General features: G+C 39.5%; 1 protein-coding gene across 2 annotated transcripts in view; it reads left to right on the top strand.

Moving 5' to 3' along the window:
• rab11fip4b (RAB11 family interacting protein 4 (class II) b) overlaps window positions 1–25529 on the top strand; it is a 28006-nt gene extending 2477 nt beyond the window's left edge. Inside the window, exons 2-14 of one of the 2 annotated variants that reach the window (XM_031285791.2) lie at window positions 9488–9738; window positions 10278–10463; window positions 12390–12524; window positions 15351–15386; window positions 16279–16378; window positions 16934–17037; window positions 17322–17462; window positions 17849–17930; window positions 18953–19090; window positions 19279–19437; window positions 21574–21654; window positions 22116–22259; window positions 23115–25529. In XM_031285791.2, the coding sequence (XP_031141651.1) occupies window positions 9488–9738; window positions 10278–10463; window positions 12390–12524; window positions 15351–15386; window positions 16279–16378; window positions 16934–17037; window positions 17322–17462; window positions 17849–17930; window positions 18953–19090; window positions 19279–19437; window positions 21574–21654; window positions 22116–22259; window positions 23115–23234 (1677 nt within the window). In that variant the 3' untranslated portion in view covers window positions 23235–25529. The remainder of the gene's footprint in view (window positions 1–9487; window positions 9739–10277; window positions 10464–12389; window positions 12525–15350; window positions 15387–16278; window positions 16379–16933; window positions 17038–17321; window positions 17463–17848; window positions 17931–18952; window positions 19091–19278; window positions 19438–21573; window positions 21655–22115; window positions 22260–23114) is intronic. The other variant, XM_031285793.2, reaches the window with a different exon arrangement.
• The last annotated feature ends 688 nt before the right edge of the window (window positions 25530–26217 follow it).

The following is a 26217-nucleotide window of genomic DNA, read 5'->3' as shown; positions in this document are numbered from 1 at the left end:
GAGCATGCTACAGCTGTAACGTTAGTACAGCCATGAAAGCAGCAAACAAACTAACAGGATCAATGGAGATAAATTCTACCCAACCTAAAAAAACGGCATGTTTCTAACAGTTGCATGACCAGAGACGTAACAAACCCCAAGTAAATATTGGAGATGTATTTGAAAGATGGAGACAGCTTAGAGCCCAAAATGACACAGAGTTGGCTAATTTCCTCCTGAACAGGTAGCTAAGCATTAGCTTCAGGCTAATTCATCACGGCTACAATGGACGGGCATTTTATGTCATTTCAACATTCGTGTACTCACATTGAATTATATAGCTAGAGTACTCGAGTTGGTTACTTGCAAAAACAAATTGAGACACAGCCAGTAAAGTGATCCCGACTGGTCCTGGCTAACGCCGCCATGCTAACACTGCTAACGTTACCGGAGGACCAGGCAAGCAGACCATGGCTGTTTACAATGTGTAGCCTGTTCAGCGGCCGTAGCCGACAACGGTGAGTTATTTTAAGCCAAGAGAGGAGGGCTGTAAATCGGGAAGAGAGGACTGTGAGTTTGCAGTGTGTTTAGCGATTGTTGCCGTAATTCTAAGCCAATAAAGTATGTTCAGTCGGATGGAGAGGACCACAAGGTAGTGTTATTTTTAGCGGTTCCTACCATAATTCTAAGCCGAGGAAGTGTGTCTGTTTGTCAAGTGGCACGGCAAGGTTGTTGTGTTGTTAGTGGTTCCTACCGTAATTCTAAAAGCTGTCTGTCAGTTGGGTACAGAGCTCTGCATGAGCACGGGCTTTTATGACTGTCAATATAGCCAGCATCTAACGTTAGCTACCTCGCTGTGCTGTGAAGTATGTCTGTCTATGTGAGACAGGCGTCTAGCAACATTGTCGTGGATGCTGCGGTCTCAGCCTGGCAACCAACGTGAACTTTGAGTCTGGGGAGGAGGGGGCGGGGGAGACAACTCTCTCCAGTATTTTGAATTTGTACTGCAGTAACTATTTTAAACACTAGCTGTCGGTATTACATATTGCACCTTTAATATACTGTAGTTTTAAAGTCATATTATCTGTGAACTTCTTATACTTGTTTTCCTTTTAGAAAATGTTTAAATGAGTTATTGTTGGCACAGAATACAACGTTTGAATGACAAAATTTGCATGCAACAGCTGAAAAGAAGCAGGGTCCAGACCACCTGCTGAGGGTCTGCTGCTAACGAACACACTGAAATGCCCCCATTCAAAGGCCGACAGCAAGAGGGCTGACAAACAGTCGCTTAGGAGAAAGACAAAGCACTTTGTTAAAGAAAGACTTTCTTTTTCTTTTCACTGGACATGAGTTTGATAACACTAAGAGGACATTCAAAACGCTAGACACAACACACTTTGGCTGTGAGAGGACAGACTTCAACAATGAATGAGACTGAGAGTTTGTAAGTGTTTGTGTTGCTACATATGAGTCAGTGTGCTGTGCTTTTCTTTGAAGATGAATCTAACTTCTCTTCTTGTAATCCCTAATAATACTAGTGATGATGATAATTCAAGGGAAACATGACTGAACCATCCCAAATGCTAAATCAGTGGACTGCAGACCTAAAACCATTAGTAAAAAAAAAATGAATCCGCAAAAAATTGATAATGGATTAATGTTTTTTATTATCAAGCAAAAAATGTTAGAAATTCTCAGGTTCCAGCTTCGGAAATATGACGATTTGCTGCTTTTATCTGGTATATATCATTGTAGATTAATGGTTTGGGGTTTTAGACTGTTGGTTAGACAAAACAAGAAGTCTGAAAATGTCACCTTGGGCTCTGGGAAATTATAAGGGATATTTTTTTTTACTGTTTTCTGAACCACAATTATCCTTTGTTGCAGCCCCAGTGGTCTGTATTACGCTGTCTGTAGCAGGTTTAAAAAGGAAGCACTTGGTTTGACTTCTGTGGGTGAATGCAGACTTCCTTGTTTTGATGTGAAGCAATAGTGCTTTTTGTTCAAACATACGGTGTAAGCAGTTGTCAAACACTTAATAGTTCAGAACAGGTGGCTGGTACGCAGAGAGCAAATAAACTAATAAACCTACGCACACCAGCCTACTTGTTGTCATAGTTTCTCTTAATTACACTGCAGTGTGCCATTTTTGTTTCATTCAAGAAATTCAGACATGCAACAGAAACACAGGCACTCACAAAGTTTCACCTGTTGGGGTTTCGTGCATGTAACTTACTGGGTTTCATTGAGAATACCTCCACAAAGTCTCCAGTGTACTGCTCCAGTCCCTCCCTACATTGTCCTTTGTCCAGCGCAACATTCCTAGTAATCCAAGCAGCTACATGTTTAGACTCAGGTGGAAACAAATGTGTGTGTGTTTGTAATGCTTTTATATATTTGTAGTTGTGTGTGTCAAGCTTCAAGCGTTAATGTTTTACTTACAGTTTTGACGTAAAGATAAATGAGCAGGGAGGAGGGGAGGGTTTCTCACATTGGGGAGTCTCAGGTGTTTTTTTTTTCAGCATTTCAGATGGACAAGTGTGTGTGTGTCTCATTTGCTAATAGTTTCACTCAGTGTTGGCCTAACAAAATGTTCATGGAATATGAGTCATTACTTCCTCTTTGTGTAATGTGTGAGTGTGTGCATGCATAGGAAGAGTATTGCTTACCAAAAGAGCTGAATAATACAGACACGTAGGCAGAAACATGCACATACACACAGAGAGTGTTTATGCTGCCCTGTTATGGTATTTTGCTAGAGTGGTATTAAAGCAATGATCATTACTCAACAACTTAAGACTATTTAAAGGTAATATCTCTACATTAGCAATGGGTTATTGATTTCATGAAAAATTCATCCCTTGATTATTTTCTTGATTAATTGCTTATTTGTCTAAGAAATTTCAGCAAATAGTGGGAATTGCAATCAAAATTTTCCTTAGCCCAAGCTGACATCTTCAAACAAACAGTTCAAAAACCAAAAATATTCCATTTAATATTGAATATGTCAGAGAAAATCCCCACATCTGAGAAGCTGTAACCAGTAAATGTTGACGTGATGTTGTGACGTCTTTGCTTGAACAAAATACTCAAGTGATTGACCAATCAAAATAATCAACTAATCGTTCAGTTTTTGTGTACACATTTGTGATTTAGAATATTCTGTAAAGCCTCTTAGGCTCTCCTGTCCCGGAGCTTCTTGTTACCCACTGGTGCGATCTGAGGCTCAGAATGACAAAAGCATCCACAGGTAACAGTCACAGCGCTAAATATCAAAGCAGAAGCATTAAATGATTCACTTTATAGGGGCATATTTTTGTGGTGGCAGCACTTGAGCTAAGGGCTTAGAAGAATGGGGAGAAAGAGAGTAAGAGACGATGAAATAAACAGAGAGAGCAAAGCCTCTGCAGAGAAACTCATCTCTGGAGCTCGCTCAGACAAACACAAGCAGAGAGAGTGCTGTTCTTTCTCTCCCTTCTCTGTCTCTTTCTCTCTCAATTTGCTTTATTGGCATGACAAAAAAATACATCTGTGTTGTGAAAGCATAAGAACAAACATACATGTATGAAACAGCAACAAGGAGCAAATACATCTGATATAATAATACAAGTGAACAGGATAATTATTATATAATTGCAGATACTAAACAAATTCTGTGCATGTCACTCAAAGGGACTCCTCCTTACACTCTCTCTCTCCTTCTCCCTCATTCTTTTTTCTCTAACTGATCCATCCTCTATATTCCCCCCTTTTCCAGTTTCTATACTGCTGACTTCAGTGTGGATTGATCCAGTTGTCAGTTCATGCGCCTGCACATCCAATTCCTCCCCACACTTATGTAGCACCCTATCTCTGTTTGGTCTTCTGTTGTCTTTTGCACAACACTTGTTTTGCATGATTGTACAGCAACAAGATGGTTACTGTCTAGCTAGTTATACAACAAATAGGCGACAGAAACAACACCTTTTTAAAACCCTATGAGCTGTATAATTCTTTCAATCTAGCTTTGCTGAAATGACAAACCACAAAAGATTTCCTTAAATATTTTTAGAGGATGGTCCTAAATGGAGAAGATCAGCTCACTTAAAGCTGTATAAGAGTGCTGTAGGGAAGATGCTTTAACTTTTCAAATGCAGAACATTTGTAATTGATAAAATATCTCATGCAGATCAACTTGCATCAAGAATTCTTTTGATTATTGTGTCTTTTATTGATATTTGTGGTATTATCGGCTGTATTCTTTGTTTGCTAATTGAGTTTTTATGTAAAATTCTGTAAAAGTTAGAAAACAAGTTTATGATAAATACGTGAAACTAAATTAGATACATGTGGTGGGAATCTCACTCTTGGCAGCATTTTCAGCTGAGAAAATAAGATATTCAGGTTGTACCACTCTTTCTCAGGCAAGTCCAAAGCCATCTTCTCCCTCTTTTTCCATTTAGATCAATAGGGCTATGGCCGGAAGGGCAGATTAATGATTTGTTCAGCACTAAACTGGTATTGACTCTATAGCACTCAGCATAGACTAAAGGGGTGTGAGGAGGAGTGGATCTTTTTAATGGCCGCTGTTTACAATGCTGCTGTTGTCCAACCTGATAAAGAGTTTGGGCCTTTAATGACTTAGATATTCAACACTAACCTTAAATTAATTGGCCTCTGTGTGTGTGTGTGTGTGTGTGTGTGTGTGTGTGTGTGTGTGTGTGTGTGTGTGTGTGTGTGGTCAGTAAAGTTGACTTGGTTCTAATTGTGAAAAAAAGGAGATGTCAAAGTGAAGACAATGAAGAGAAAGAAACAAAATGAACTTGTACATTTACTTTTACTTTTTCAGAAGATGAATATATATTTGTTTTCTACAATCGTCTACGTCTACCAAATTGAACAACTAGTTTTACCCATGCCCTCTAGAAGGACACATAGTACATTATACATTCAGTTTCCTATGAAAAATGAGTCAATTTCATTTGACTTCCTAAGAACTGTTGGTGCATGTATGTCCATGAGAAATTTGCATTGTGTATTTGAATAGTTTAATGATTTGACTGCAGGTCACCTCAGAAGAAATAAGATCGAGCAGGAGGACTTTGTGATAAACTTTTAGTGTATCTCTGAATGCACGTTTGCCTCCCACACACACACACACACACACACACACACACACACACACACACACACACACACACACACACACACACACAAATACTGCCTGTCAGTCTCCCTAGCAACTGTATTGTAGCAGTAATTGCAAAACAATAGCATAATTTGCGTCTCACAATATTCAGTAGGCTTATACAGTGTTGCTCAACAACTGTAGCATGACAAATACATTACTCAACGTTTTTGAGTTTCAGGGCTGTGTCAACATGGTGTGATTGGTAGTCATCATTCATGTTACATAGACTTCCATCTACGCACTGCTGAAAAACGTATGTCGCTAACCCTAATTAGGAAGTCAAATTATTTTCCAGTTACTTCAAAAAGATTTCCAAAGTTGAGGCGCATGTGTTGCCAGATATATAGCAATGCTTGTTGTTGTTTTTTTTTTTTTTTTTTTTAAAGTTTGTCTTAGTTGTCTCTGGACTTTTTCTTTGCTCTACCATCTGTCTCTCTTATTTTTTCCACATTTGGTGATCTCTCTCTCTCTCTCTCTCTCTCTCTGGTTCTCTCTCTTCAGTAGAGAAGTGACAATGATCCTTTATTTTCTGTCCCTTTATCTCTATTCTTTTCAATTTTTACATTTCTATTGCAGCTGCAGTGGATGTAAATAATACATTTTTCCCAGAGAGCCTGGCTTTGTTAGAGCTTCTTCTTTACTCTGTATCATACATAAGTATCCATGCCGCACAACAACTGTACCTGGAAAATCTAGGCTAACAATCCCTGTATCTATACTGAAGGTGTGTGACTTGTATTTTCCTAGATAATGTTGACAGTTGAGTACTCATTAAGCCACCCATACACGACATGTAATAAATTACCTAAGAAATCTGTCACATGTTAGTAATCCAGTGATGATTGAGAATGTGTAGAAGCTCATCTTTAAACACAACACCTGGGCGGGGCTCTGTTAAGGGGTTAGTTGGATAGAGAGACCATTCACATACGGCTAGTAGTTGTTGTTGTTAACATGCATACAGCCAGATACAGTATACACATATATATTTGCATTGTTTTTTCAAAAAAAAGAAAAAAAACACATCACCAGACTCAAATGGACCACAAACGCACAACAAAGGTCTGTTCACTCAAACTGAATTTCTCATTTCAGAAAAGGGAGAAATGTTTTGTCTTCTTCATCGCTCCATCTTTTTCTTCTCTGACATTAGCCTCACCTGGGAGAGTGAGGAGAGAAGTAGGGAATATAGGAGGTCTGTATTTAACTAGGTCATACCCTGCAGCAACAGACTCACAGAGAGATCAGAAATATTTTCCTGTTTTATTAAAAAAATGCTTTATTGCATGCAAGCAGCATGCTGTACAGAGTAATGCTATAAGGCTGCATAGTTTTTTTTTTTTTTTTTTTTTACATCTGTTCTGACACTATGCTTTTATAATCCGTGGACATTATAAAGAAGCAATGTATGTGTAAATTCTCATTCAGCTAATACAGTTCCGTAATGCACCCATTAGAATCTTGATATTTCGTATACATTTTAACTATAAGGCATTTATCTGAATTGAGCCTGTTTTTACTGTCTTTAAAAAAAAATGCTACTGATGTGTTAATACCATCCTGCAAAACAATTGCACTAGTATATAAAATAGATGTCGGTATAATACATTAGGAGTACTGCCAAACACTGAAAGTCTTACACACTCATAGATTTATTCACCTGCTGAAACCAGTTAAAAAATCATCAGTAACAGAGCTTTGGCCCATTCAAACATTTAATGGTGATAAAAGTCCTCCTTAGACCAAACAGTGATGTGAAGGCGTGTCGGGCTTCAGGCAGAGCCGCTGCAGTTAAAAGCACAGCAGATTTTGGCGTCCTTGGTTCAAAGCCATTGGCAGGTTGGATGCTGTTTGGCAGGTTTGTGCTCCGGGGAATCAAGCAACTCAAATCTCATGTTTTGGCGGTTACAGCCCCCAGGCTGTTCTGGAGCAGGCGAATACAGAGAGAGGCATACTGTAAACACACACACACACACACACACACACACACACACACACACACACACACACACACACACACACACACACACACACACACACACACAGAGTGAGTCAAAGAATGCTGACGCGTTCACCTGAGCAGAGGAAAATGAAAGCTCTTTAAATACTTTGATATTATTAACTACAGCCTCTACTAGGTATTGTATTATTGTAGCATGGGCATGATGTAGTTAATGAAAATGAAGGTACAACATAACATAATAAACAACATAATATCACTTTATCAACTAGAAAATGTGTTACTCTGCCAATGAAGCGATAATTTAATGTAAATGTATTGCATAAGCAGGATTTGTCATCTTTTCAACCCTTATTGAGAAGTTTAGTTCTGTATTTTGACTGGCTCTTCTACCATTATTTGTTTATATTAGGTGAGCTAGCACTACATATGAAAAAACCTCTTTGTCTCTCTTCCGCAGATCAAGCGCAACAGGTGTCAAACTTCCCCGCTGTGTTTGCTTGTTCATTTCTTCAAATTGTTGTGGTGGACGACAGTGGCATCACACTGTTTATTTTTTCTGCTGCAGGGGAAAAAGGAGACTGGTCTAAGGAATGCTTAAAGAGATCTTTATCCTTCGTTTTATTCTCGTGACTCAGCTCCAGACCCCATAGTGACTCTTTGTAACAGCACAGAGCCTCAGTTTAGAGGTTCAGTGGGTATGTAGACAAATATTAATATATTATTTGGATATGTACACATAATTGGCTCTAAACACTTGCAGTAATATTAGTTAGTTATTAGACCATCTCAATTTTGACTCGTATTTTCACACTGTCAAAAAGCTCTTTTTCCATTTCTATTAACAGTCATTTTGGTTCTTTTTGGAAAGTCAGAATCTAATGCAAGTCATGACTTATTTGATTATTTAGGTACATGGTTACATTTTTTTGTTTTTTTTTGGTTATAGATACAGACTTTTACACACACTAGACATTTTCTAACAGCTTTTTGGTGTAGGCCCTCCCTGCTCATGTCTGGTATAAATTTGACTACATATAGTTTTGTGACATAGATACATAGTAGCAGATAGTAGCTTTGTGTTGCATCCTTTATCTAGACACCTCCTGTATCTTTCTTCACAGCTCTCTCACTCTCTCGTCTAATCTCGCCCTCACACTGTACTGCTATTTCTTTTGCATTCCTTCTTGGCTTTGTTCCTTATGCCCCCTTTTTCTTCGTGTTTTTCTCTTCTATGCTTATTCTTCCTCCCCACCTCCATCCATACCACCACCCATGCCTTTTCACTCCCTCTCCACCTTTCTGTCACTCACTACCTAACATGTTACTCACCCTGCTCTCTCTCCCTCCTGTCTGATCATCTCCTCCTTCATGCTCTCAGCTGTTCAGTCACGCTGAGATAAGTCCTTGTTCTCTGTTGCATTAGACGAGATTTGAGCCGTTGAAGAGTGAAACTAGATGGAGCGGGACCTGTGACCTTTGATCTGTTGCCCTTTCACCTTTTCTAGCCCTCCAGACCCCCCTACGTGAACTTAAGACCATTCCCACAGTGAAGGAATTTACTAAATGGGAAATCTAGCCTAACACAGAATCCACAAGTGTTAATACTTGCAAACAACCATGATTTGTGAACAGCTCCCCTAAAACTAAAAACAAAATAAATACCATTTTAATGAATTTAAAAGGACTTCCATTGTCTAAAAATGATACATTTCTAAGATGTTTGGATGTATTTTGGAGAGATATGAACATTTCTCCACCATTTGGCTGTCACTGATATAATACAAGATCTGAAACTGTTTTCATTAGAATTTTTTTTTGAACATAATTTAAAAGTTATTTGAATTATTTGCCCGTATGCCTACAGGTGAGTTAGTGTCAGTGAGTTAGCTGATTTGTTATGTACTGGCTAACTACTAAATAATTTGTGATTGTTTTTTTTACTCTGTATTTCTTTACATTTTGTTGAACCTGCACCATAACAAGTCATGCTGCATAAGCTGCTAGCAGTTCATGTTTGCACTATAACCATGGATATACAAACAGAAATCACTGTTTAAGAAAACATCTTAACATGATAGTCACGAGGCAAGCCCTGACGTCATATGGAGCGTCTTTTTTGTTTTGTTTAAATGAAGTGGATTTATGTTTGCTTGCAATAGAAAAAAATTGGTAATGGAAATAACGCTATCAGTGCAAAGAGTCAGTTGTGGTTGCAAGATTTTCACTAAGAAGATTTTGGCAACATCACTGTGATCCCAAAAACAGCCTCACTCAATCTCTGTTTCTGCAGGCCAGTGTCTGTAAATGTGTGTATATACTCCCTCTCACCCCCCTTCCTCTCTATCTTTGCCTTTCTTCCCATCATGCTCCAGGGTGGTGAGGAGGAGCGGCTTTGTCCGGTCATCATGTGCACACGGGCCTATCCTGACCCCGTCCCTGAGCGCCAGCTGTTTCCAGGAGAGGTGGAGGAGCCTGAGGAAGAGGTTGCAGACGAGGCCAGGGAGAGGGAATCGGACAGAGACAGTGCAGTGGAAAGCACCCAAGGGTCAGACACCTCTGACGGGCTGATCAGACCTGGAGACAAGGAAGACGCACTGGGGGATCTCTTTTTCTCTGGGGAGAAGTAAGCGTTGTTCCATCTTTTTTTTACTACTGCTTTACTGTCTGTCACACTGTCTCTAAATCATATTTCAGTCCACATTCAATGATGCTCCTTGTTCCAGTGCTGCATACAGTAAAGAGCTTCATTCATGGGGACAGATGTCTGTTTCTTTTCACCTAATGGTCATCACTGCTGTTTTCTCAATCAGACTCTATCAGACTAAAATTCTCTGTCAGACTAAAAAGATAAAAACAATATTTTCAAATAAAGGCCAAAGTCCTATATTCACAGTAGCACCTCTCTCCACTACTTCTTCTGTAAACTGTATCAACAGTTGATATTTTGGGGAAAATATATCCTCTGAACTCAAATAAAAGTACAAGATACCAGGGGCTACTTTGTAATCATGTGTCATCATTACTTTCAGATCAAAATCTGAAACACCTTCTGTAATTTACTATTACTTATGGAGTGCCTTTGTTTTAATTCACCACTCAAAATGAAGATGATGAATACAGAGTGTAAGTAAGTGTGACACCCCCCCCCCTCTTTTTCCTCAGGTGTGGTCAGACCAGCGTCTCAGTGACCTCTGACCTATCAACACGTTCCTCCGCTTCTCTGAACGAGGAGCAGTTTGAGGACTACGGAGAGGGGGAGGAACCGGACTTCACTCCCAGCAGCCCCTGCCCAGAAGACGAGACTCGGACCAACGGGTACTCTGACCTCGGCTCATCTGTTCCCTCTAGGTAAGAGAGAGTTAGAGAGAGATATATAGTGAGACATTGTTCTTTATGTTTAAATGCCGAGGTGACATTAGTGAGGTACTGGAATAAAGTACAATTTTGGTATCGGCACTGAACTTCAACATTGTATACCATAACCACCAAAATGATCCATTAATGAAGCCTCCGAAAAACACCACCTTGTGCTACCTAACCTTAAATGTTGACCATCTTTGTTACATCATAACAATGCACATTCATGTTCTAGGTGCTATTTAACACAGTGAAATCTAAATATGAAATAGGTGTGGATATTGTTTAGACTGTCATCTACTACCTACGAGACGAGATGGATTACGATCAAGTGGCTTACCACCCGTGCCAATAATTTCCATATTGACAGTAGAATGTTTTATATGCAAATATTGTGGAATGCTCAACATGGTGAAGGCGTGCATTTGTTGTGTCGCGACCACAATAAAAGTCAAACATTTGGATTTTAAAACGCGTAGTTTAGGTTTATCCCCTAGTTCCTCCAAAGAAACATTTTTTCTGTTAAATCCTCTCTCAAACTCTTGACGTTTTTGCTTCTTACACAAGTTAGCTTGTTGCAAAAGTAAAAGGAACTCCGCACACGCCAATTGTGTAGCTAAGTGGATCACAGTTGATGACCTTGTGTACTGATGGCCTACTTCAGTTCAAAATTAGTATCTTGTTGTTTTGGGCGTGACAGGGAGTGATTTGGAGAAAGTACAGAGGCAAGGTCAAGGTAGTTACTGCAAAAATAGCCTTAATTAGCCTATTAATTTCTATAATTATTATTCAGCTTTCTTGACGAATCATAGCATTCTTCCCAGGCCTAGTGGCAAGTGTTTGGTGGCCGTGCAGATAATTATACATTTCAGTTGTGCCTAGGCTTCTTTGCTGTTTGTTGAAGGTTAAGTTATGATAAAGACATTGACCAGTTTCTGTAGCTGCAACTCTGTTAGATATTATGGACTTGAGGCTCCACTCTGCAGAATCATTACCTGACTCATATTATTCTGAGTCTTGACTGTAGAAGTGTGGCTTAAGGGTTCTTGCCCTTAAGGCCACATTAATATTCATCAAATGCTTGTGTTTAATGGGATTAAGTCTCCCGGGCTGATAGAGTGGCAATACTGCTCCATGCTCCTTCCACGCATACCAAGCAGACAAAACTCACCAAATAGAGTTGGCATGGAGATTTAAATTCAAAATGAGGCCCAGATTTACAAGAAGTCTTAGACAGCTCAGCATGGGAAAGAAGTTTGAATAACTACAGTACAAAGTGGGTTGAAGGTACACTTGCACATTTTGGTATCCTCCTAAACCCCCCAAAAAATTTTGAGGGTGAGATTTTGAGAACTAAATAATGAGATTTGGGGGAGTTATTGGAAACTATTATGAAATCAGGGTACATGTATGCATTATGGCTTCTCCTTATTTTGGCAAAAGATCTGGTAATGAGTCATTGTTTTGCTGTCTTGCTTTAAGCGTCGGCACCTTCACAACATACTGTAACACAATAAACTAAGACAAGATTGCAAGTTACATTTCTGGATCTAAGTATAATTATTCCAAACAAAGTGCTATACTGAGTTCCTTTTTAGCAGGATTTGTCATAGAAAATATGGATCATCTCATAGATGGTCAGAACTTTATTCTTTCTCTCCTTCTCAATCTTTGACATCTCTTTCTCTCTATTTCAGTTTCAACTTGTATTGCTGTTATTATATAGCGGATAGCCAAATCCATTTTCTAGGAGTCTTGGCACAGGCTACATGGTTTTATATCACCCTCACTTCTCTACACACTCAAATGGTCATATATTCCCACATGCTCTCGTAATCTTAGTCAGTTGAATTTCAAAGAGTCTTTCTCAGTGTGTCGGCAGATAAAAACTGCATTTGTCTCTGTGTGTGTTTACAGTGCGGGCCAGACTCCTCGCAAGGTGCGTCAGCATTACACCGGTGAACTGATGGATGTCTACTGTTCTCAGTGCAGCAAAAAGGTCAACCTGCTAAATGACCTGGAGGTTCGCCTCAAAAACCTCAAGGCTAACAGGTAGGACACACATATGCACACTGTACAAACAAACAAACACACACACACACACACACACACACACACACACACAACACACTGTTACACAAGATCTACACCCACCAAATACCAGTTGCTAGTACAACGTCAATAAAAAATAACTTTGAGCTATTTCTACACTGTCCTTTCCTTCCCTCAACCCTTTCTAGCTGACCACCACATTCTTATTCTGACTGTAAACCTAATATAACTCTGCATGGTGAAATACAGTATACTGTAGCATAAATACAGTACCTGCTTCCATACATTGAGAAAGGTATCTTTTTCTGTGAGAAATTAGCGTTAATTATCCCAGCAGGTCATTTTTAGACACAACCATGGTATATTAAAAGAAAATAACTTAATTATTAATGACAGGAGCTATACACCACGCTGTTTTAATGTGAGACAGAAACAAATGTCAGCTACTGTATTATGTGTATTGTACAGGATACACACAGAGGGATTTGAAGCGTATTGGTCCACTCACATTGGACTGGTGAGGTTGACTCAGAGGTCACTGTTTGCTTTGTGTGCTCTTTTTTAGTATCATTTAATAAGAGTATGATTTAAGTGTTCCTCCTCCTGTTTCATGCACAGACAAACACATTATTATCATTAACATGTACGCACACACACAAGCACACACACAAACACTAATTGATTGTTATATAAGGCTGTCACTCCTGTGCTTACCTCATCAACCATTGTAATAGGGAATCTATTATTGGAAACATAATCCGTGGTGACACAAGTGCGAGCGCGCACACACACACACACACACACACACACACACACACACACACACACACACACACACACACACACACACAGACACATACATATAGTTATTTGAGAACACTGAATGTTGTAGAATATTTTTTTTGAATACTGTGTGAACTGTGAAGTCACTTTTTTCTATGTAACTTGGACTCACAGCTGACTCTGCAGGATTTCTCCCCAGAGAGAAACAGCTCTATAATCGAACATGTCTCTGCTTGTCATCTCTATGCTTTCCTCTTATGAATAATGAAAGAGGAGTTAGAGAATGAAAATAAATTGATTGGAAAAATTACTTTGAATGGAGTGAGCTCATAGAAAATGGATACAGACTGAATAGGATGGTGGTGGGAATGGATTTTGATGGAGAAGGGTAAATATGAACCTGTCTAAAATATTTAAAACGGCAACATATATATCAGTCCAAAGAATGAAGGATTTTAGGCAAGACTAAATGGATTCAGAATGGCCAGGAAGGGGCTTTTGCTACTAAGCAGCATACAGTATTTAAAGGATCACTTTTGCATGTCAAGCTCCTTTACACACAGTTAATTAAATTAAAATGGCCACACTGAGGCAAGGGTAATAACTCATGAAATTAGTGGGTGGGGTTTGGTTCATTTCAAAATGGGTCATACATAGATGGGAAAGACATACGTGCAATCACACAAACAAGTCCATGTAAAACCAAACATATTTGCTCTCACTGACAAATATAGGCAATATTGGTAATGTATTCATGTGAAATATTCTCTGTCTAGGGCAGTATATCTCACTGTGCATTCACTTTTAAGAAAATCTGTGTGTGGGAGCAAAGGAACGGTGCTAGGGTTTTTAGCATGACCTTAAAAATGCACTGCTCGTATTTCTAACAGTGTAAAACCACAACGTGAAATGTTTAACTTTTAATTATAGTACAAGTATAGTTTGTACATAAGAGCACTTTCATAAAAAAATGTTAATTCATAATTGACTGCATATTGGGTAGATGAAAGTTCAGAAATTAAAGATAAATTGCGAGCAGAACTTCTGCTCTACACTTTAGCCCCTTTAGACTTCTTCAAAGAGGACATTAGGTTAAGTGGAACCTTAGCTGCAGGGGATTTGGGTTGTCACACAGGATTATTGACCCTCTGTACAACTTTGCTTCATCTGAATGCTGAGAGGATCCACCTGGAAGATCAGCCTTTTAGACACGCATGTCAGTTATTTCTTGGTAAAGCCAATTTCAATGTCAAGTTTCTTGATATACCAATCTGTTACCAAAAAGTAAGAGTTTTGAATAAGCTAAATGCTTTTGAGGTTCTTCGCAGTTTGCGTGACGAGAACAGTACTGCTGAAGCAGAATGAGTGAATTCAAGAAAATCTTAGTTGTGAGAATTGTATATGACATGATCGACTACAACCTCTAAATCATTAGGAGCTAACAAATTTGGGTTGACATGACACAGATAGAAACATGCGCAAAGCTGTTTCACATGGATGCAACAGTGATGCATTTCTTTATTTGCACAGAATAAACTGTTTGTATAGAGTTAGGCACAGCGCTCCTGTTGTCTTACTGTATATTCTACTACTGTATTCATTTTTACCAGGAGTCTGTGATCGTGTTAGTTAGTCAGTCTACATCAACTGTCATTTCTGTGCCCCCACAATACGTTTGCTCATTTTTGTTAATCCAATGTGAAACCCAGCACAGACAGACACATCAGACTGAAAGAGTCTTTGGGCTTTTGTCCCCCTGAGACAGTTGCTGAGCTGACAGAAACCCCCGCTCAACTGAACCAGGAGTGAAATTGTGTTATCATTGACATGTCCTTCAGTCTCTCTCTCTCTCTCTCTCTCTCTCTCTCTCTCTCTCTCTCTCTCTCTCTCTCTCCTGCATGTCTGTCACACTGAACTGAATTGCCAAAATCTTAATTGACATTCAGCAGTTAGTGCCAGTGCATTGTTGAACTGCAAGTCCAGACATATCCATGGCAATTCACTGTAATAAAAATGTCTGTCATTTTGTTTTTCCATTTGTAGCCCCAACAGGAAAATCACCAGCACTGCCTTTGGAAGGTAAGTCACTCACCTGTGTGTGTGTGTGTGTGTGTGTGTGTGTGTGTGTGTGTGTGTGTGTGTGTGTGTGTGTGTGTGTGTGTGTGTGTGTGTGTGTGTGTGTGTGTGTGTGTGTGTGTGTGTGTGTGTGTGTGCGCGCGCTTCTGTGTGTGTCCACAGGGAAGGTCACTCACTTGTACTGTGTATGTTTATGCATTATACAGCCTGTGCTGCATGTGTGTTTGCTCTTTTTGTTGACATAGGCACACAAACCACCACCTACAGCAAGATTAGTTATCACTCAGCTGCCCGGCCATTGTGCTCTAACCGCCAGTTAATTAGTAATTGGTCATTCAGAGAAAATGCACAACATCTGGATGGAAATAATCTGATCTAAAACCAGGCGTGCTGTAAAAAAAAAAAGAGTTTGGACATCAGCTTTTTCAGTGTCAGCCATGTATCCCTCTTCATGGCCTGTTGGTCTGTACTGAGTGAAATTTTTGTGTCGAGGGTTTTGTCCTATATCCACCCACAGTAACTGAATTATAGCGACAGAGTGAAAATGGCCTGTCAGACCTGATCTATGTATTCAATTTAAGCTTTGGCTCTCTCCCCTTGTTCCTTCCACTGTCCTCTCTGTCTGGTTTGATTACTTCTTCCACTTTATTGCTCTCTTTATCTGTTCTTCTTCTACTCTTTCCTCCTCTCCTCTTTCCTCCTCTCTTCTTTCCTCCACTTATCTCCTTTCCTCTCCATATAAGTAATCTCAGTAATGGATCAGAAGCTTGCTGTTATTTTCATCAGAGGAAAAAGAGGGCTGTGTGTGTGTGTGTGACTCAGAACCAGCTGGTCCCTACCCGGCTCTATTCCGGGCAGATTCTTTAAGTTTGTGTGTCTCTGTGTGTTTGAGCAGGCAGCTGCTTCACAACAGCAACTTGAGCAGCAGTAACGGCAGCACGGAAGACCTTTTCCGAGACAGCATCGACTCCTGTGACATTGATATTAATGAGAAGGTATGAATGTGTTTGTGTCTTTTTTTGTGTGCAATTGTGATTGTCCATATGTTGTATGGACAATCTGTGTCAGCAGACCTTTATTTACCTAAGCTCTTGTAGGAAGTTATAATAACCCTTCCTGTTTCTGTGTGACTACTGAAAACTCATGAAAGATTTACTATATCTCACCTTCAGCATTTTTTACGCTCTTGGCACTAAAAATCACAGCAAAAAAAGACTTGTTTCTGGTGGATGCACAGCTTAAGTTGAGAATGCTAATTCATAGGATGAACCCTGTCAGGATTCCTCTTACGTCTGCAAATTCAAAGAATACGGTTATCATTTTTAAGCCTTTAAAACCTTGGGAGTTGCACAATTACTTTTAAGAAGTCTGAAAAGTGTTGTTCAGTGCCAATGTGATATTTCTTGTTTTATTGAGTGATATGTCCTACTTTTTACACTGGCCAGAGTTTAGCATACATCTTAAATCCCTAAGCATTGTCGTCACATTTGATTACTTTTACATGTATGGTGCAAATTCAGGTTTTAGTAAACTGTCTCTATTTCTATCAGGTGAGTTCTCTGGAAAAGAAGGTGGCAGAACTCGAGAATGATATTATGATGAACGGTGATCTCAAGTCCAAGCTGAAGCAGGAGAACACACATCTGGTGCACAGGTGACAGAAGTTGTTACAGTGACCATTTTCTGAGAGAAAACTGGCTTTCTGAAATACACAATTTGTTTTAGAACAAATATATGACCAGCCCAGTATCATATTATACAGATTATTCTCTGTAACTTCTCATTGTTGAAGGTTTTCTTTCCTCAAACGAGAAATTATGTAGACGTAATGCAACAGAGTGTTGCCGTAATTTAGTATTCACTGTTTCAAAAAAGTAACACTCAGCTCAGTTATGATACTGTATTGAATAATTTTGTGTGATGTGGTCATCATCTCAGGGTTAATGAGCTCGAGGAGCAGCTGAAAGACCAAGAGACGCGAGCAGAACAAATTCTACAGGAGGGGCTAAGACGACACAGAGAGTCCTACAGCAAGATGGAGAGAGACAAGAACACGCAGATAGAGCTACTGACCAACCGGTGAGAAACACAAATAATCAAGCACACATACTACACATATTTAAATGTTTTTTTATTTATATGCAAATGAATGAATTCATTAAAGTGTATACTCTGATGCTGACATACAGTTTAGATTAGGAATTTTGTATGTAAAAAAGTGAACATTATCCAGGGGATCCTAAATTCCCTGGATATGGACATTGACGTGCCTGCCTGTTTGGAGAAAATGCAGAATGTTGCTACTGCTAAACAGAGCTCACAGATCTCTCCTGGGGTTAGTCAGTTGCCTCTGCAGCCACAGCATATTCTGTGGACATGTGCTTAAACCGGTGCCTTAGCTGACTAAGAGACACACTCAGCTTATATATAAAAGTAAACTGATGTACAGGATTTTGTGTTTTTAGAGTTAAGCAGGTGGAGGAAGAGAACAGTGAGATGAGTCTTAGCATGTGCCGGCTCAAATCACAGACAGAGAAACTGGATGAGGTAAGCCATATTTACTTTGTATGTTTGCTTTCTTTTATCTTGTTTGTCTTTTCTTTGTTCTGCCCTTATTTTTACACAGAAGGGGGATCTCCACCGGTTTTACACATCAAAGTCTGTTTACAGGTCTCGGGGAGTACTACTGCATATGTGGAAAAAAAGGTTGTATGAAGCCTTTAGTGGCTCCAGAGGGAGCTGCGTGAAGTCTGATCAACGGACTCAAGTGATGTCACTTGAGTCAGCGTTGAGTTGGAAGACTACAGGTTTAAAAATGAAAATAATCTGTGTGTGTATGGAGTTGAAAGAAGTGAGTTTACCAGACCTCTGTAGCCCGCTCCTCATTTCTGCTTGAGGTTAGCGGCTCGAGGCTACGTTAGCTGCTACTTGCATAACACACTTGAATGAGTAATGCACACCAGGTTTTGACAAGGAAGAATAACGTTTGGAATAAAAAAGACTATCTTTCATTCTGCATCGATTTTTACCTTCTTTTTAATTTAAACTGCCCATTGCGAGTCTGACAATGTTATAGAAATGCATCCTTAATCGGTGGAGTACTCTCACATCCAGCTGATGCTCTTATCTGGAGAAACTCTTCAGTTAACTGTCTGTTTCTCTTACTCACATGCAAGGTCGTTGTTATTTCTATATTCCATCAACACAGTTCTACTGTCCTGAACCACACCACTATTTTAAAACAGTACCTATGTAAATAACACCAACGCAGATAGATGTCAACTCTTGCTCACGGAATGAGAATGTATGACCAAAGGTGTCACAGAAAACTTAACTCTATAAGTAAATACTTGTTTGTTGAATTTTCATGAACAAATGCAAACTGAAAACCTTTGATACCAAAGATCTGTGTTGTTTAATAGCATTCATACAAAAGTGTCTGACTGACATGACTGCATACTGTAAATAGGAATGCCTATCACATAACTGAGTGCATGTGTGCTTGTCTGAATCGACACAAAAAAAAAACTTTAAACTGTAACTGTGTGTGTATGCCTGTCCTTCCTCAGGAGAAGCAAAGGATGACAGACAAGCTGGAAGACACCAGTTTGCGTCTGAAGGATGAGATGGACCTTTACAGGAAAATGATGGACAAACTGAGACAGAACAGACACCAGTTCCAGAAAGAAAAAGAAGCCATGCAGGAGGTGGGAGGGACTTTTGTATGCAATCAGATACATGCATAGAGTGGGTTGTTTGCTCTGCTGCTCACTCTGTTTCCTCTCTTTCACTCATCTCTCTCTCACTGCAATTATACTGCCTCCAACACCCACACCTACAAAATACTGCACTGGCATTATATAACATTGTTCATCTGTCCTTTCTCTGTGTGAAGCTGATAGAGGACCTGCGTCGAGAGCTGGAGCATTTGCAGCTCTTCAAGCTGGAGACAGAGAGGCCGGGCCGCAGTCGCAGCTCTTCCTCTGGGCTGGCGGACTTCAACAGCAGGACCAGGGAGGTGGAGCTAGAGCACGAGGTCAAGAGGCTCAAGCAGGTACTGATGAAAGACTGTTCAAATGTCTTTGTTCTGCACAGTCAGCTCAGTGAGTACTATATCCACTGAGTGTGCTTAAAGATGCACAGATAATCATAAAACGCTTTCACGTTGATTTTAGAGAATGGGAAGCCAAAAGGCGCCTGTTGTACAGCTTTGGTTTGGATGCACTGAAGGGAACAAGATGTGCAGGGATGTTAAGTCTCAAAGCACGCTAGATAATTGTACCCTTACAGATTGAATTCTGCATATTATGTATGAATACTTGCTTTCTTACAGAATACTCATCATGGTGGATATTTTGACGGCTGATTATTGAACACTCCTATTTTTGATTTACAAAGTGTGTCAATGTTTGATGGAGTACATGTTGATTGTATTTATCAAGCTTTTAAAAAATATTTTTCAACATTTAACATGACTGAGCACCATGATACTTACTATAAGTCTCTGACTCTCTGTTACTCCCTTCAGGAATTTGCAACTTTGTAATCTTCATGATGAACACAAACTTGTCTAATCCCTGCATTATTTCTAAGAACAATTATTCACACACAATGGCCAAATTAGAGCCTTGGAATTTTGTCCAATTTACAGTGGTTCAGATGGGCTACTTGAATCATATTTATTCCTTCAGAACACAGTGCAGTTAACCTGGCTCTTACAGGAAGTATAATAGTTTCCAATTAACACAATAGATTTGTTTGTGTTACTGCCAGAGTAGTCTTTATCTACGACGTTCCACTTCTGGGATTGCTCCGGCGCCGCATGAAATTCCGCTGGATGCATGTATTTTTCGCCAATTTCCGTTTCCTTCCGCTTTCTTTGGGTTGGATTTTTATTTTTTTATGGTTGACTGCTCCTCAGATCTCTGCATGGTAAATTGAGACAGCTAGCTAGACTATGTGTCCAATCTGAGTTTTCTCTGGCACGACTATTTAGCAGCGGCTCTGTGCGGAGCTTAGCACCGCATATGATGATTGTGATTGGTTTAAAGAAATGGCAATAAACCAGAACATGTTTTTCTCCCATCCCGGAATGCTATGTGGACTAGCCAGACCCTCCTCCGATCCTCAGCGTGTGGATGGTCTGGCAAAGGAGACTACTGCCAGAGGAACATAAAGTGTGCCGCTGATTTCATAAATCAAGCCATACTTTTACATACCATGAACGTTATGTACATGGTTGCAGATGCTAAGTTGATCACATTGAAACAGGGTGGGTTGAGGCAGAATATATTATCATATAATACCAGTGTGGTTAGGGGCTGGTAACGTTGACAGTCACTCACACTGGCTCCTCTCATTACCTTGAAATCCCCTTTAACAGCAGCACCATCCTCGACATGATGTATTAGTTTGGTAATGGAGATTAACCCAGCTTCATCACAATTTGTTACAAAATGTGCTCTGTATATTTTCTCTGTTCTTTCGTTTCTGTATTCCCAGATACTGTGACATTTGCCTTTGAGGTATCTGCCTGCCAGATTTAATGTCATGTTACTGTTTCCAGTCCTGTAAAGTGTACAGACCTGGTGCAAAGTAAACATCAGAGACAAGGGAGTAGATGAGGGTGTTTTTTTAGATCTCTCTGATAAGACTAGTAAGTAGATGGTAATGCTCCTTGAAGTTGCATAGAAGCCTGTCTGACTCATTTTCATGCATTAGAAATGATGCTTCCTAAGCCAACAGAAAATCCAATAAAAGGTAAAAGTTACTAAAACAAGTCCTGAAGCAGCTCTGTAAGTGGTGCATAGCCAGTGAGTTAGAAGTGCTGATTTGTACAGTGTGTGTATCTTATCAGGTACTAAGATGATAAAGTCCATGTCCCTGTGTAGTTGCCTCAGAATAAACTTGTCACACTAAGTGCATGCAAGAAGGGGAATAATAATGGTTTTATTCCAGCTTCAATCTGCAGATACTTCTTCTTTATGGCTTTCTCTCTCAATATATCAACTTCTTATTCTGAGCTACTTCCTGCAGTTTTAGATATAGAACAATTCAGTTTGATTGTCTGTGGACAGATTATGTAGCTGTGTGTCTTTAAGAGGCGCTGCCCTGTGATATCCATGAGGATTAGCTCACTATCTTATGCCTGCCTGTGCACTTCTGTAAATGTCTGTATGTGTGTGTCCAGCGATTTGTGTCCCAGGACTTTCTTCCCCCTGAATTCCAGCACCTGGTGTTGTCTGGGGCTCGGCTCCGTCCTGGTCTGATGGTAAAATGACTTCTGTGACCTTTGACCTCCTGATTAACCACTAATCACAATGGAGTATAGTGAACATGCCTAAGCTGAATTGGGGTCAATGCTGCAATTCCCTCACTAATGGTTCAGGATAGAGCGAGGGAAAAGCAAACTGACCGCTTGTCAGCGCTTAAAGGCAACTTAATCATGGAGCTTTCATAACACACCAGACAAAGCAGGGGAGCAGTTTGTTCTGTAACACGTATAACCCATGTTATGTCCTGTAGGTGTTGAAAAATAGAATGCTGTGTTTGCTGCTGGATGAGGTACATGAAGTGCATTGTTTTGTCGTATGGGTTGAGTGAGGCTTGAGTAGTGGCCATGTTTTTAAAAGCATTAATCACAGCTGATACAGTGACTGAGTGGTCCAGATACTTATCTTATTCTCTATCTCTCTCTCTCCTCTACCTCTCTCCCTGATTCTGTATTTTTAGGAGAACCAGAAGCTGAGGGAGCAGAACGACGAGCTTAACGGTCAGATCCTCAGCCTCAGTCTATATGAAGCCAAGACCCTGTTCGCCACACAGACCAAGGCCCAGTCTCTAGCTGCTGAGATAGAAAATGCCTCCAGAGACCAGGTAAAATCAGGACAAGATACAGATGATGCATGCATATTTTATTCTTAAACACTTTTCTGCCTGTATTTTCATTGTTGCCTGTTCTGCAAGCTACCGAGCTTCTTAAATAGATTTCATCTGAACAATGTTATTAAAGGTGCCTTACAGTAGTTAGAGCGTTACTGTATTTCTTAGCACAGCATGATAGTGTTCTAGATATTACATTATTGTAGATTTGAATCTATTATTCATAATATAGAGGTCATTTGTCACACATAGACACTGACTAACACCATGGAAATAAGCTATCCATGCTTAAAATGGAATAAGCACTATGAAATCTGCACCTCTAACAGAATTAGAGCTGAACAAGTAGTGGATTGATCAATTAATCGGTCACTAGAAAATTAATTTTCAACTATTTTGATAATTGATTAATTGTTTTTAATCAAAAATGCCTCTGGCTCCACCTTCTGTAATGAATGTGAGAATTTGCTGCTGCCTTTTTTTTTGGTTTAGGAAAAGTAATTTCTTTTTTGCCGTTTTGGACGGTTGGCTGGACAAAACAACACCTGGGGCTTTATGAAATTGTGATTGCCATTGATTACTATTTTGTGACATTATTGACCAAATGATTAATTAATGAATTGTGGAAATAGTCAAGTTTAATCAATAATGAAAATAATTGTTAATCACAGCCTTAATCATCATTTTTATATAAATAATTAATGCACCAGATTATTGCAGGTGTACCCCTTAACAAGTGATTTGTATGCAGCCAATCTAGTCCCAAATTAAAACTAAGAAACTCTTGTGTTATAATACTTGTTAATAAACTGAAATGAAAATGTGTTTGACATACGTCTCTCTCCCCAGTTAATGGAAGCCCTGAAGGAGCAGGAAGAAATCAACATACGTCTGCGACAGTACATGGACAAAATCATCCTGTCCATCCTGGACCACAACCCCTCCATCCTGGAGATCAAGGGCGACTAGCAGTGACTCAACTGGAATGAGAATCGTTCCCGCTCTTGGGAGAATGAGGAACATTCCAGTTGTTTGACTAGAACCTGCAACTCGAGTCAGGAATCTGTAAAGGAAAGCAGAGAGAACCAGAGCCAGTCTGAGGAACTGGAACATACCGTATAAATAGACATGCATCGCCCCCTGCTGTTTGTGGCGGTGAAATAACTTCTAGAATGGGATTCTGCGCTGAACTAAAGGGAGTTTTCTCAACCAGGGACTGCTCTCTGGCTGCAGGTCATACTACTGTGACTCTTCAACTTGATCTACCCTGCTCTGTTTTTATTCACTGTCTATGCTGTGAACTGTTGTTACTGTCACAACGTTGATCTCATTATGACAAAACAGGTGATTTCTTCCCAGGAACATCCTGCGCTCAACATGCTTTGAGGATCGACAAAGTTGCTCGATGTAGTACACTGGACATAATGTACCTTGGAATTAAAACTGGAACAATGTAACAAACCTGATGTGGGTTCTACTATTTCCTGTTGTAATATTAGTTGTATTATTCACGGACGGATACAGTTTGGTATGATGTTTTAGGAAAATGCAGTGAGACAGACGAACCAGTTGGCAAGCAGACTGTAAACCTGACTCTCAGAGGCATGAAGGCAGACCAGTCGAGTGTTGCCTGATCTGTAAACTGCCCATCTTTTCTCCTCTCATGTAGGTGTTCTCTGAAGAGTGCATGTTGACGACGTTTTTGGACAGGCACGTTTTAAGAGAGGATAGAAAACAGTGTCAAAGTGGTCAGAGAAAGAAAACAATAGGAACCCCTGTAACTACAAGGAAGCAGAAGCTTCGAAGTGAGCTTAAGAAGTGGGGCGTCAGATGATGGACCTTGTATGCAAGCAAAGGAGGGTTTTGGTGAAGTCGGTGATGGTTAATTGAAGGTGGATTTGCTTTATTCTCGAAAAAATGTCTTCCAGTAACCTTGCAACAGCACTTGCAATGTCAATCAGTCCAATAGTGAATCTTTTTCACTGAGAAGTGGCCCTTAGTTGGTTCAGATGTGTAGGAGGGTGTCACTTTATGGAGCAGAAGCTGCAACCAAGGAGTGTCTTTAAACTGTAACTTCCATGGATGCTATTTGCTAGCAATGCATTGGCTTAGTACATTGTTGCTACCCATAGACCAATGATGTTGCACAGAAATATAAGGATATGAATGTACAGGGTGTATGGTGGATTTCCATCGGTGTGACTGGTAGCCATTGTAACATGATTTACTGAATCATCTCTCTATGCTCAGTGAAATCACCTCAGATATTGTACGTGAGCATGCACAGGAGATTCAGTTTTGGTACAAATAAAACTGGATTAGCAGTCTCATTGAAGCCTACAGGTTGCAGATTGTTTTTAAAGCCCTCTGAAACTCTAATAATGTAAATATCATGAATGTACAACTGGATATTTCACTTTCTGTGAGGCCAAAAAGGCTTTTTGACTTTAAACGCTGTAATTGGTTCAGATGCGTTGTAATGAAGAGGGCATTGTACAGGGAGGGAAAACAATTACAATCTGCTGCATTACTGTATGTTATCATTCTAAACTTGAGTTTTGCTTCCTTGCACAAACAAACGTTTTGCTTCCTTTTGCATGGTTCACCTTTTCTTCTGTCTGTGCCTTTGAGGATATTTTTCAAGACGATGTTGCTATACATTTACATAGTTTTTACATTCTTTTACATTCTATGTCTACATCTGAAATATTTTCTTGACTTGTAAATGTTGTAATTATATAGTGATAATTTGTATTCATGTGCCACTCACCACTCTTTTTTCAAATTGATACTATGAAAACGATTTTATACAGTTTTATCAAGAAAGAACTTGTGATTGCTTAGGTGTCTTATTAGAAAAGCGGTATAGCACAATGCTTTGTATGGTATGCAGGCCAGGTTAGCATTTTGGAAATATTTTTTGAATTTTTTTGTTAGTCACGGTAAGTCCATTGCTTTTCAATCTGCTTTATATTGGCTTTTACATGGTTGTAAAATGTCTTCCTAACTTAAACTAAATGGTGAGCATTATGAGCAATATTAACTTATTTACCAATACCTGCTGATTTGTGTTTTGTTTTGCTTCACAAATATGTTCACTCTATAGCTGCTCGTGCCATTCTAGATTAAAAAAAACAAACAACAGTACATTAATATGTAAAATTTGTCACAGACCCATTTCTTGTAGCTCTTAAATTTTGAATCATTAGGGCTATCCAATGTGGTGTAGTCACTAAAACAGCAATAAAATGGCTTTGGCAGTGATACCGTCTCATTAAATTTATTTTAAATTAAATGTATTTCTCATTTCCATTTATATATCTGTAATATAACAAGAAATCACTTATTCTATGCCTACACTGCTGATGTCTTAGCTGCCATTGTGTTTTACATACTGTTCTGTAAATAAAAAACATTTGAGCTGACATTGAACCCATTATAACCCATTCTTATCCAGTTACATGACTGATTTCAGAATTTACAATTACAGTTAATTGAAAGCGGGTTGCATCTGAAGGCATATCTATATTGAGATAATTTAAACATTAGGCCAACACGACTGGAAATAGAGCTATCTAGGTATGTATAGTACTTTGCAAACAGCAAAACAAAGTATGTACCCCAATATTACACCATTAAACTGCTTCTATAACAGACTACACTGTACTGGGAATTTCCAGTTTCATGTGCAGGCCAGCCAAGTTCCTCTGCACCAAACACGGATAACCATTCAATCATGGATCTTGCTTTGTGTATGAGGTGACTTAAATCATGCTGAAACAGGAGGGGGCCCAGCCTTCTCAAAACTGTTGTTACAAAGTTGGAAGCACACTAATGTCTTAAGTACCACTGTATGGGGCAGCATTAAAATTTGAACAGGACCTTGTCTAAACCAAGAGCCCCAGAGTCCATACATGCATGAGGATAGGACAAATTGTCCACATACTTTTGA

This window comes from Sander lucioperca, chromosome 4 (assembly GCF_008315115.2).
Source record: "Sander lucioperca isolate FBNREF2018 chromosome 4, SLUC_FBN_1.2, whole genome shotgun sequence".
NCBI classification, from domain to species: domain Eukaryota; kingdom Metazoa; phylum Chordata; class Actinopteri; order Perciformes; family Percidae; genus Sander; species Sander lucioperca.
Note: the sequence above shows the minus strand (reverse complement) of the source record. Positions and strands in the feature narration are given on the sequence as shown.